Source organism: Thunnus maccoyii, chromosome 19 (assembly GCF_910596095.1).
Source record: "Thunnus maccoyii chromosome 19, fThuMac1.1, whole genome shotgun sequence".
Taxonomy (NCBI): Eukaryota; Metazoa; Chordata; class Actinopteri; order Scombriformes; family Scombridae; genus Thunnus; species Thunnus maccoyii.
In genome coordinates this window covers 27,587,016-27,599,663 of record NC_056551.1, presented here as the reverse complement: position 1 = coordinate 27,599,663, position 12,648 = coordinate 27,587,016, and the positions used below count along the sequence as shown (strand labels likewise).

Sequence of the window (12,648 nt, the reverse complement as noted above, 5' to 3'; positions counted from 1 at the left end):
ACTACAACATAAAAATATTGTTTAGATGCATCTCTGATCATCAAGTAATGTATTATATGATAATATAATGCTGGGTGCAAGTAATGATTATTAACTAACTAACGATTAACAAGCTGATTATTTTCTCAATTAATCCATCAAAAATGTCCAAAGTGACGTCCTCAAATTTGTTTTGGTGAACAAACCCGAAAATATTAATATCAACATAAGATTCGCTGGAACTATAAGGGATGATTAATCAGTTATTATGCAGATTCATTTTCTGTCTCTCACCCCAACACCAATAGTCTCATTGATTAACAAACTAATCATCCAAGTAAGAACTAAAACCAACAGTAAGAACAGGTTCTATGTGAGAAAAAGCATCTAAATGCTGTTAAAATATGGAACATGAAAAATGAAAAAAAAAAAAAAAGTATCTTGCGTAATTAAAAGTTAAATCCGCGTTTTTCAGACCCGTATGTGACGCTGACAGACGCATAATTCCCTCTGTGATGTCCGGAGTGTATCTGAAGCGCACAGCCGGACTGTGGACAGTTTGGAGTCCGACGGAAGCTGCGCGTAAAAAAGCGCGTCCTCGTTTATCCGCATCTCTTCTCCTCAGCGGAGTCAGTCAGCCTCCAGCGCCCGGAGAGGAATCACACAGCGGGACACAAAGAGGATCAAACGCGGATTTATCAGTTTGATCTTTTATTCTACTTCCTGAAGAAACTTTACCTCCCATCTCATTTTTTTATTCTTCGATTATCGACACACATCTGATTAGATTTTTTCCTGCTGTGTTCTTCAGTCCTGAACAGCGTTTTTGCAACAACAGTGTGGAGATCAAAGCATCCAGAGAGTCCAGTCCAGAGACCTCCTGCCTCTATTTCTCGGATATGCAGCGGTGCGTTACTGGAGAGTTTTTATTCACCTCCAAATTCTGCATGTTCCTGTAAGAAAACCAACTTTCAAACTTCTTGGTATGGAGTGATCCACCGAGGAGAGGATCCACACATTCTTGTAAGTAAACTGCAGATTTTAGATGATGATATATTTATTTTGAGGATGCATCATGAGATTGGGTAACAGTGTATGAATCAGGTACCAGTTAACAAGTACAATGGAAGAAAACAAGACTATCATTTATGGAACGTAACTGACATTTTATATGTGTTTCAGTAACATTTAGCTCCTTTCATCAGCTCACTGCAGACCTGCAATTTAGGCAGCATATCTGTACTGACAGCTCCTGTCTCTCATATATTTATTTGTTTGTCTGCCTAATTGGTGAAGTCTTCTGTTCATTTTATGTGCTTCTTATCCTCATTTTATTGTATTTATTAGTATCTTTGTCTTTTTTATTGTTTTTAAATCAACATCCAGGTGCCCATATGAGCAGTGAAAGAGGTTTTCCTCGCTGTAATCATTCTTACTGTTCATACTGGCCATTAGAAGATCTCCTCAAAACGTCCTCCTCGTTTTGTACAAAACTGCATTTAAAAGTCTCTGTGAAGCTTATATTCAGCTTCATCAGTCTGAGTTAGTCATATCAAGTGGATATCTGACACATTTACAGTCTTTTTAGCATCAAATTCCCTCTTTGTGTTTCCTCGGACAGTGTTTCCCTGTTGAGCTGCAGGTGGAAGTATAGTAACAAAAAGAGGGACTTTGGCACTAAAAAGACTGTAACGTTGAAAGATATCTACTTGATTTGACTCATTTGGACGCTGAAGCTTCATATTAGCTTCAGATAAACTTTTAAATACATTTTTGCACAGAAGGAGGACTGTGGATTTTGTCCTCCATCACTTCCATTGTAAGTGCATCATGAAGGGATCTTCTAATGGTCAGTATGAACAGGAGGAATGATTACAGCAAGAAAAACAGCAGTGTTAGTTTACGCTGCTGACTGTAGTTTTAAGACACATTTGAAAAATTGTGAACCCATCCTTGAAGTTGAGGTCTGTTGTAATCTATAAGCTTGTGGCTTCTTGACCTCTCTAATCACATCTGTTTTATTTCTGTTAACTGTTTTTTATGCTGTTTTGTGTGTGCAAAATTGAAAAAAAACTAAATCAAATAAAAGTGTGAAATGCCTTAACTTAAACTATACCATAGTTTTTGCAGAATATCAGTATGAACACAAATCTTTCCCCAAACTTCAGGTTTGTTAGTATAATTTATTTCTCCTTTCCTTTAAAATGCCCAAACATTGCTCCCCTGTTTCCTGTAGTCTTATTGTCTTTCACTGTATCAACTAGAGCTGCGATGATTCGACTGGCAGCAACTATTTTGATAATCATTTTCTAAAAGCAAAACTGTCATTTGCGATGATTTTCTCTTTTCTTTTCAAATTTGATGATATTAACACAAGCTGTCCGAAAGTATGTCAGACTGTTTTCCTGTAATTTTGTTGACCAAACGATAAATCGATAATCGTCAGTTGTATCGATATTTAGGTACAAGTAGGAACTATTTTAGGAAGTATTTTACCTGATTTATGCAACAAAATCACTGGAAATTGTAAATGGAGTTACTTTAGATGGTTTTTATGTTAAATTTACTGTTGACAGGTTTGAACACATCATAAGTGTTCATATAAACCTGCATATATGTTTGTATTCTTATTTGATAATCTTTAGTTTTTAATGTTATTAAGTTTTTTTTCCCTTTTCTGATGAGACATCTTTAAGCTTTTTTACCCATTTAATGCATTATGTTACTTTTGTGTGTGTGTGTGTGTGTGTGTGTGTGTGTGTCTTATTATTTGTGCAAATAACTAAACTAAACTAAAATCTTCTGGAGAGATATATCATTGATTTACTGTCTTGCATGTTAGATGTACAGATCCTCGTCTGTCCAGTCATAATTATGTTAACTTGGAAAACAACTTGAGAAAAGCCAGCAAAAGCTTTTTTTTGTTACTGTAACAGACTGTTATAAAGAAGTGGAAAACACAGTTACAGTTTGGATAACTGGCTCAAACAATATGGATTTATTAGCAATGCAGCAAGCAGCTTGTGACCTCCAACAAAATCATACTGGACAAAATGGGTTGTGGGCACACAAAGAAATGTAATACGTTATGATAAAAGAGCCTCAGTAATGGACTAAAATTAATGAATTTTCACTGTTAACTACCCAAAAGAGTCTTATCAATACTCATCTATGCAATTTAAATCTTGCATCTTGCTGTATCAATGTAGAGATCATGATTTAATATGCAGTATCTGCTACATTTGCACTAGCCATATGCTATCAGACACCATATACTTTATATTAAGAGTATGGTTCTTGTTTTTACTGTAAGTTCAGTTTCTAGTCAGCCTACTTGTTTTTATGACTATTTTCTTATTTATCCCATTTTCCATATTTTTATTTTGTGTTTCGTGTGGGAATTGGATGCTGTAACTCTGCAATTTCCTACCAGGATTAATAAAGAACTCTATCTGTCACTAACTCTTATCTTTATCTATCTCTCTCTTGTTTTTCTCTTTTGGTTTTTTGGTTGGATTTTGTGGTTTGAGGTTGTAGTGGGTGGTGGAGGTGTACTGGAGTGCATTGTACTGAAGAGTGTCCCTAATATTTTGTCTAACTCATTGACATTGAAATGTTCTGTTTGCAAAAATCACAAAAAAATGTATTTAAAAATGTATCAAATTCATGTAAACAGACATAATGATCAATGTCTTCAAACGTGTCTCTCTCTTGTAGATCTCCCTCGCAGTGTAACGATTAGATGGCTGACTGACCCTCAGTCTCTCCTCTCACTGGGGAAATCCTGTTTCTCAATGGTTTACCACAGAAACATCTGCTCTCCTGCTGCCTCTCATTCTGTAAGAGACTGTTGATAAAGTCCCCCCCCCCCGTCCCCCTCCTCACCATCACCATCATCACCACCATGGCAGCAGCTCCAGATGCACCCTGCCTGTCGGAGCTCGGCGGACTCCCCAGCAGGAACATCAGCCTCATCTCCGGCACCCGACCCTGCAACCGCAGCACCGTCAGGACCTCGACCTACTCCCCGCAAGCCACCGCCGCCTTTGCCATCTCCATAACCTTCATGATGCTTCTGACCATCGTCGGCAACATCCTGGTCATCATCGCCGTGCTGACGTCCCGATCCCTCAAGGGCGCTCAGAACCTTTTTCTGGTGTCTCTGGCTGCAGCAGATATTTTAGTGGCCACGCTTATTATCCCTTTCTCGTTGGCTAACGAGCTGCAGGGCTACTGGGCGTTTAGCTCCATTTGGTGTGAAATTTACCTGGCGCTGGATGTTCTCTTCTGTACTTCCTCTATTGTGCACCTGTGCGCCATAGCACTGGACCGCTACCTGTCCATCTCGCGGCCGGTGACCTATGGCGCCAAACGTACCCCCATGCGCATCAACGCAGCTATAATTGTTGTCTGGCTGATTTCGGCGGTCATCTCGTTCCCTCCTCTTCTCTCGCTGGACAAGAGCGAAGGAGGTGAAGAGGTGTGTGAGCTGAACAATGAGCGCTGGTATATTCTCTACTCAACCATTGGCTCCTTCTTTGCTCCATGTGTGATCATGATCCTGGTGTACGTGAGGATTTATCAGATTGCGAAGCAGCACACGCGCTGCCCGCCTGGGCGGAAGAGTAAAACAGCAGTGAGAGGAAGCGCAAGCGTTGCAACCATCGAGCCTGGGGCAAAGTTAGCTGAACAGAACGGGGATCAAGGAGGTACGACTGCGAGCCAAAGAGAAAAAGTTTCAACCAAAATGTCTTGTTCAGATTCCACGCCATCATCACTTCAAAAAGACCCTGAGAACATCACGAGCCAGGACACTCAGCACCATCCTCCTAACTCAAGTATCGCTCAAGTCCAAAAATCCACCTCTTCCCCCTCAATCCCCAAACACGGCAGGCAAATCCTCAAAGTTGTCCCCAAGAAACAACCCACCAAAAGAGTGGAAGCACAGACGGATGTGCATCTCGACAACAGCTCCAGCTCTGGCTCCGAGGCCGAGCTGGAAATCTGCGAGAAAGATGTCGCAGGTAAAGAAGAGGCAAACAAGACTGACGAGCAAAGCAAAAGGTTCAAAGTTCAGATGCTGAATCTGGCAGGCAGATACAAAAACACAATGGCCACATCATCTGGCACCAAACTGGTACATGAGGGAGCTCATAACATTCAGGGGACACCCATCTCTCGCCGCAAAGCCATGGCGAACCGGGAGAAGCGGTTCACCTTTGTCTTGGCTGTGGTGATGGGAGTGTTTGTGATCTGCTGGTTCCCCTTCTTCTTGTCTTATTCTCTCCAGGCGGTGTGTCCCGAGACGTGCAGCATCCCCAACCCCTTGTTTAAATTCTTCTTTTGGATAGGTTACTGCAACTCCTGCCTCAACCCGGTCATATACACCATCTTCAACAAGGATTTCAGGAAGGCCTTCAAGAGGATACTGTGCAGGAGCACAAAGGGTACGTTCTTCTAGAAAGGAGTGTTGTTATGTTTTGAACTGCCGGCGGACCGAAAGACCTTTCATCTGAAGATATTATTTCTTCCTTTCTGTATTTCTTTCTTGCAGTATCGACATAAACACTTGTACATTAAGGAGGAAATTCATTTTCTATGCTGCTTCTGTTTGGAGTCAGCCTGACAAAGAGGGAGATTTCAGAGAGCCACAGTCAAGTGGCTGAATCAATTATCTTTAATGTTATTTAAGAATACGGTGTAATTGTATATTCAGTGACTCTGAAGAAGAATGATTTGATTATATTTTGAAACGGATGTCAAAAGGATACAGGGTCTGCGATCAGTGCTTCAAAGGGTACAAACAGCTAGGATGGTGTGTTTGTGTTTTTCTGTTTGTGTGTATGCATGGGTGTAGGGGAGAATCGCCTAAGGGTCTTACTGGAAGAGAACAAATATCACTAAGTGTCCTTTATCGGAGATAAAATGGGCACTCAAGGAACACAAGATCAGGGAAAATGTGAGCATCTTCTTCTCTGTGCCTCTGCCTCTTTTTTTCTATCTTTCCTTCTCCATTTCTTCTCTCATCTAAAGCTGTGAGTTGGAACATGTACATTATGACGGATTGAGGTTTTTTTTTTTTCCCTTTATATTCCCTCGTCTCTGCAAACCGTTGGATGTTACACCTCGCGCTGGGAATTGCTCATTAAGGTGATAGCCAGAGGCTTTAACAGGAAAGCTAGAACAACAAAGCTGAAAATCAGCCGAGGTTGCATGAAAAAGATTGAAACTCTACATGTGAATCTGGTACTTGGAGGCATCAGGAGCTGAGCTGTTCACTTCTCCCTGCTTCCTTTAATCTTTCTTCCCTTTTAATGTTATTTTTTTTTTCTCCTCCTGTAAACTAAAAATAACACAGGGAGTTAGCTGTTGCAGCTCAAGGTGTGCTCTCATTGAGATTTTGATTTCTTTGCAATATTTAATGAACATGATGGACAGCGAGCTCTCTGCCAAAGCAATAGAGACTGTATCTGAACCCGGCTCTGACCCCGGCGATGAGCAGAATCGCTGATGAAGATGCTCCTCTTTACTCTGGACTGATCTTACTTTATGGGATATGTGGGTGTGAATATGTGTGTTTGTGTGGCTGAGTGTGTGTGCAGCTGCATGTTTTTTTTCAAAATGCACTTATTCTGTTTTGAAAGCCAACAGAAATTTGCTTGAGTACTGTACACACATGTAAGATAACACTGGTGTCAGAAGCAGCTTTGTACAGTATTAGCTTAAACATAAAACAATAGTCTTGCTTGTTGTTTTAAAGTCCAACTGAAATTAAATTGCATGTTTTTTTCTGCTACAGTACGCAGATCTACTCTGTGAAACACATGTTCTGTGTTCAACAAAACAAGAGTTAACAGTCATACAGTAGTTAGACCCAGCAGTGCTTTGAGCTAAACGCTAAACTGCTAATGTTTAGCAGGTGTAATGTTTACCATGCTCACCATCTTACTTTAGTATGTTAAAGCTGGAGTGTGGGACTTTTGTCTCCCCCTTCTGGCAGTGAGAGTGATTACAAAAACAAAGTCGACACGTGCTTACGTCATAGTGGTCTACTCTGTTGCTACTGTTGCAGCTGAAAAACGGTGGATAAATTGTTTTGAGCGTCACAACTCATTTCATTCGGAACATTTGGAAAGTCTAGAGGAGCTGCACAATTGAATTATTTTATCAAGTTAGCAGAGGCGTGAGTCTTTAGTGTGCATGCTCTGCACATAGAGCATGCACAGTACGCATTCATCCGGCCAACGCAGGAATATCAACATCAGATTTAAAGACTCTGTGTGCTGTGAATTACAGAGAGATTTATCTGGAGGCTTAATCAGCATTGTGTGAACTCGTTTGGCAAGGGCTTGAATGTAACGGATGTTCATTCATATGTAAAAATTCTGCACTGCAGGTTTTACATGCTAACATTTGTTAATTAGCACAAACCACAAAGTATAGCTGAGGCTGATGGGAATGTCATTAGTTTTGCAGGTATTTGGTCATAAACCAAAGTATTGGACAAATTAAAAAATTTACATGATGATACCACTTTCGCCACTTCAGCGTTTTACAGAACAAACAAATAATTGAGAAAATAATCATGTGATTAATTGATAATGAAAATAATTGTTAGTTACAGCCCTAGTTGATTTGTTTTCCTACCCTTGCCATTACAAGTACAGGAGTACTCGACTGATTTAGTATCAGTATTTTGACTTATAATATTGTCAGACTCACAATGGACAGTTTTTTTTTTAAAAAAAGAAAAAAAATCAATGCGGCAGAATAAGAGATATCATCTTTTTTACTTCACACATTCTTCTCCCTTGTAAAAGCCTGGCGATTACATTACCCACAATGCAACTTGACCACTCATAGTTGGGTGGGAGATTAGGGTGTTTTATACTGGTATGCCATCCAAAAGCTATCGAAGAGGACATACCAGGCGTTTTGTAGTTTTCTGTCATTTATATCCTGTTTTGATGTTGGATGTTAAACGTGGTCAAAGTTCCAAAACTTGAGATGAACGTATGTAGAAATGCTGCCTGCAAGTCAAAGTCAGTCAATCTGCTCTGAACGGTTCGTTTGCGATGTTACTTCTCCTTCATCCTTGTGATGACGTCACATTGTTCACTCATGCCCACAAACAGCCATCTGTTCTGTAATCTTTGTTGCTAAGGTTGTTGCTAAGGTGGTTGCTAAGGTGTTTCCATGTGTTGTCCACTGGCATGTTTCAGATCTGATTCAGCTCCGACATGTACGGATGGATTTGAGAAGTTGACATTTGGAGTAAAGAAGGAGAAAAAGAAGTGAAATCCTGCTACTATAGTTAGTTTACGTAGCCTCCGGAGCTGGAGGAAGCTTCCTGAAACTGACCAATCAGAACAGAGTGGGCTCATCAGGAGGCGGGGCCTTAAAGAGACAGGAGCTAAAACGGCCTGTTTCAGACAGAGGCTGAACTGAGGGGCTGCATAAAGGACCAGTAGAAGATAAATAAGGAGTTTTTAACTGGAAATCATGCAAAGATATTCCAGTAGAGCCCCAGAATATAAACATACATCTGGAAATATGCAGAATATGTCCCCTTGAAGATATTTCACTCAGAACCACAAATGTAAACATGGTGGTGATGGAGGAAAAGTCAGAGGAGCAGGGAATTTCTAACAATCCATCAGATAGATGTTGAGATATTTCATTCTGGACCACAGCGGTGGAGCGACCTGCAAGGTAGTCAGTCACAAGCATGGTCACAAAAGCTGAACACAGCTTCAACAGATGACAGTTATTAGAGTCCTGTCTAAGAACTGTGTATAAACCACGTCTCTGTTGTGGAACAGTTATATAAAACTGGATATTGACACACAGCTAATAAGCCACGAAGGCTTCCTCCATTTGTGACTCTCTGGCTTTCTGTTTCATTAAAGGAAATTTTTGGCAATTTTCTATATTTTTCATCTTGTCAACAAATCTCATGTTTGGATCCAAACCAACAATGAACTGATCTACTAACAAGTAATGTGTGTGTGTGTATCCAAAGCCTGATATATCTTATTATATCCTCTGTGCCGTAGACCTCCGTTGTTGTCCAAAAACTATTAAAAAAAAAAACATCAGTGAGCCACATCGCTGCACTGGATGACATGTGCCTTCATTATGAAGAGTTTGGTCATATTAGTTTGTTTAGAAACTCCAAACAGGCTCCAAACAGGAGATTTATTGATTGTAAGAAAAATATAGAAAACAGGCAGTTTTATCCTCTAAAGTCCATCACCAAAGTTGAACTCAACATAAAAGATTATTGCAGATTATAAATGGTAAAATAAAACGTTGATTCCATTGAAATTAAGTAATTTAGCCCCAAAATATTACCATTTTAAATGTTGCTGTAGACCTACCTCCATGGTCTTGGTGCCAGCTCAGCTGTCTATCAAACAGAAACAAAGGCACTTCAATTATGATTTTTTTTACAACCACACGGTCAGATTTTTGTGATTTCAGTTGGACTTTAAGTGTAGAATAGTGATCAAAACACCGCTCAGTATTGCCTTGTATCTACTTCTTCTTCTTCTTCTCTCTCTGCTCCTGTATTGTTGTGTCCCAGTGCTATGCTTTAATCTTAAACCGTTTAATATTAAGGGTTGAATAAAGGACACGGTGCGACTACGAGCACTGACGGCAGTCACTTGTTGTTTCAGAGGAGAGTGGGTGGGATTGACTGTGAGCACTTACAGATCAAAAAAAGAATAATGGAATCAGACAATTTACCATCGCTGCTCTCTGTCAGAGTGTTTTAGGATAATTATCTTTGTCTGCTTCACTGACCTTTGACCACAATATAAGGAACAAAACAATGAGATGGATGTGGAAACAAAAGTGAAAGATGAAGTGAGGTAATAGAAGAAAAGAATCCAACATGCTTTTAGACAACATAATAGTTCAATAAAAAAAATACCACATATCCTAAAAATCAATACATATACCTGTTATATTCAGAGGTGGGATATAACTCAGCTATACATTGAACACATTAAAAGGATGTTTAAATATACAGGTTGATAAATCAGTATTGATATTCCAATAATATATGATAATATATAGAAATGAAACACTCTAAATGGGGCCATTTTGCATATGGAGCAATGGCTGCAATGGCATTTGTGGCCATTGCAGACCTGCATAGTCAGCGGACTCACTCGTCTCCAACACTAGCCTGGTTTTCTGCTGCTTGTAGCTCGTGATTATTGATTGTCGAGGCAGCTGTTGAATGTTCTTTCCATAGAAACCGGTTTCAGAGAGGCATTGCGGCAAGCTCAGCCACTCTAGGACGAAAGAGTACTTTTACTTTTGATACTTAAAGTACATTTTGCTGCCAATACTTCAGTACTTTTGCTTGAGTATGAATTTTAATGCAGGACTTTTGTAGGACTTGTAATGGAGTATTTTTTTATTTATTGTGATATCTTTTATTTAAGCAAAAGATCTCAGTGCTTCTTCCATTAAAGGTGATAATTAACTGACTCTCATTAGCACATAATGTTCTGTTTACTCCAGTTTACTTCTTGCGGTGAGGACACACTGATGATTTAAAGGTAATGGCAAATGGTTAAGGTAATTTAAAGTTGCTAAAGCCCTCCTATGGTATAATTTGGTGTAATTATGAAAGCTCTTTTTAACAACTGATGAAAATATTCCATTGTGATTTAAATCAGGAGGAGCAGTGGGTTCACTGAAAAACAGTCACAGTCATTGAAGCTTTAATTATTACTGGGGTGGGAGTGAAAAATGACCCACATATGCGCACCAGACTGGATTTAAATCACTGACCAGCAGGTAATATTCAAATCACCTCCTTTACAGGCAGAAATCCCGACTGTCCGACTGCTCCAATTTTCACTGGGATTGTTTTGTGGTTCTACAAACAAACGTTTTTATGCTGTCGGGGTGTTTTAAAGATGCTATACCTGTAAAGGAACTGATGTAGGGCTTGTTTACCTGAATTGAAGAACTTGTCAGGAGATGTCTTACACAGGAACATTTATTGAAGTTTGATCGAGGAGAACAGTAGAGGAGTTACAGTACAAGTGAAAACATTGTGCAACAACACTCAGTTCTGCTGGTCTACTTCTGTACAATAATATTTAAACCCTTCACTAAAGCCTTACCCTCACTACCTGATTAAAGTTAACTGAAGTCACGTAGTCTGTACACTGGTCACTTTCAATCCATTCTAAGAGGAGACTACTCTGACCGTCTGAACAAAGCACAACACCTGACCTTGGTTGCCATAGGACACAGCCAGCCTTATCGAGACAGCTGCTTACCCCAGCCAACCTCAGTAGACTGAGAGATGAACCGCTCTGAAAGAGAAAGGTCATGACCTGCTGCTCCACGGATAGAAAATGACCAGAGAATGAGCCGGGGAATACTAATATTTCCCCCACAGATTCCCTCTTTTTTATCATGAGATCAACCTTAGTTGTCATTACCTTCAGAAGTGAAGTTGAACACACTTACAATAATCTATCATCAACACTCAACACAAGTAAATATGTGAATCACCACCAGTAATCAAAAATAATCAATATTCAATAATGTTATAATAAATATTAAATATATTAATTTCAAACAAATGCCAATTAAAACTAACATCATTTTCACCAAGTAATCATACAAATACATCAGGATCATCAATAATGATTTTAATTAAAAACACCTTCTTTCTTCACCAACACTGGAACAATTACACATTACAGAACTTCAATATAAACATGATGTAATATTAATGGAAACAGAAAATAGAAGCTATTTATTACTTCTCATCCGATAATAATAACTTATAATAGCTTTTAGATATTAGCTAAAAACACTAGCTAAAGATTAAAACACTTAAACCTATTATCAAGAATACAAGGTGAAGACAACGTACTCCAGTAAAAACTTGAAAACACAGTTCACCAACAAAGACCACGCCATTTGAACGGTATAAAAGTAGATTTATTTGGATTGTCGAGAGGGTTCAGGATTGATGAGGAGAGTGTACGATGGGCTGGATGCGGCTCGAGGAGAGGGATAAAGGTTGTTGATTGCCGGGGGATGAATGGGAGCTGAAGGTTGGTCGTGTACGGTGGGATGATGGGGTAGAGGAGAGGGATGAAGGGGGTTGATGGCGTTGGGACAACCGGGGACCAAATGGAATCACGAAGAGGCTGGAGCGTCTAGGAACCCGGGGGTCGAGACTCAGGGTGGGGGACACGTGTCTCGATGAGCTTTCTGCTTCGTCATCCCCCTGTGGTTCCTAGAATAGGATGAGAAGAATCACTTATGTGGAAGTATTAACCCTAACGAGCATGTCTTTGATGGTGGGAGGAAACCGGAGAACCTGGCGGAAACCCATGCGAACACGGGGAGAACATGCAAACTCCACACAGAAAGGACCTGGGACGGCCAGTGTTCGAACCCAGGACCTTCTTGCTTTGAGGCATAAGTGCTAAACCACTGTGAGCCACCGTGACGCCCATTGAGAGGGGAGAGAGGAGAGGAATGGGGTTTGGGGGGGGGGGGGGCCGTGAGAACTGAGACGTATGGGAGAGAAAGGGCTCAGACATGCTTATATAGGTATGCACAGATGATTGAATTTAGTGAACGAGAGGGGCGTGGTCTTGTTCCTGAACTTTGTTATAATAA

At 40.1% G+C, this 12,648-nt stretch overlaps 1 protein-coding gene across 2 annotated transcripts; it reads left to right on the top strand.

The window, feature by feature from the left end:
• The first annotated feature begins 614 nt into the window (after nt 1-614).
• On the top strand, nt 615-6,828 carry LOC121885818 (alpha-2B adrenergic receptor). Of its 2 annotated transcripts, XM_042395588.1 has the most exons (3): nt 615-680; nt 791-1,002; nt 3,697-6,828. In XM_042395588.1, the coding sequence occupies exon 3, from the start codon at nt 3,884-3,886 to the stop codon at nt 5,438-5,440; it is 1,557 nt and encodes a 518-aa protein (XP_042251522.1). In that variant the 5' UTR covers nt 615-680; nt 791-1,002; nt 3,697-3,883; the 3' UTR covers nt 5,441-6,828. The 2 variants fall into 2 exon arrangements, with proteins under 2 accessions (XP_042251522.1, XP_042251521.1); XM_042395587.1 differs by having other exon boundaries at nt 630-1,002.
• The last annotated feature ends 5,820 nt before the right edge of the window (nt 6,829-12,648 follow it).

What these genes read in the sequence shown, in the direction of transcription:
- LOC121885818 (XM_042395588.1), top strand. Translation starts at nt 3,884, where the DNA reads ATGGCAGCAGCTCCAGATGCACCCTGCCTGTCGGAGCTCGGCGGACTC.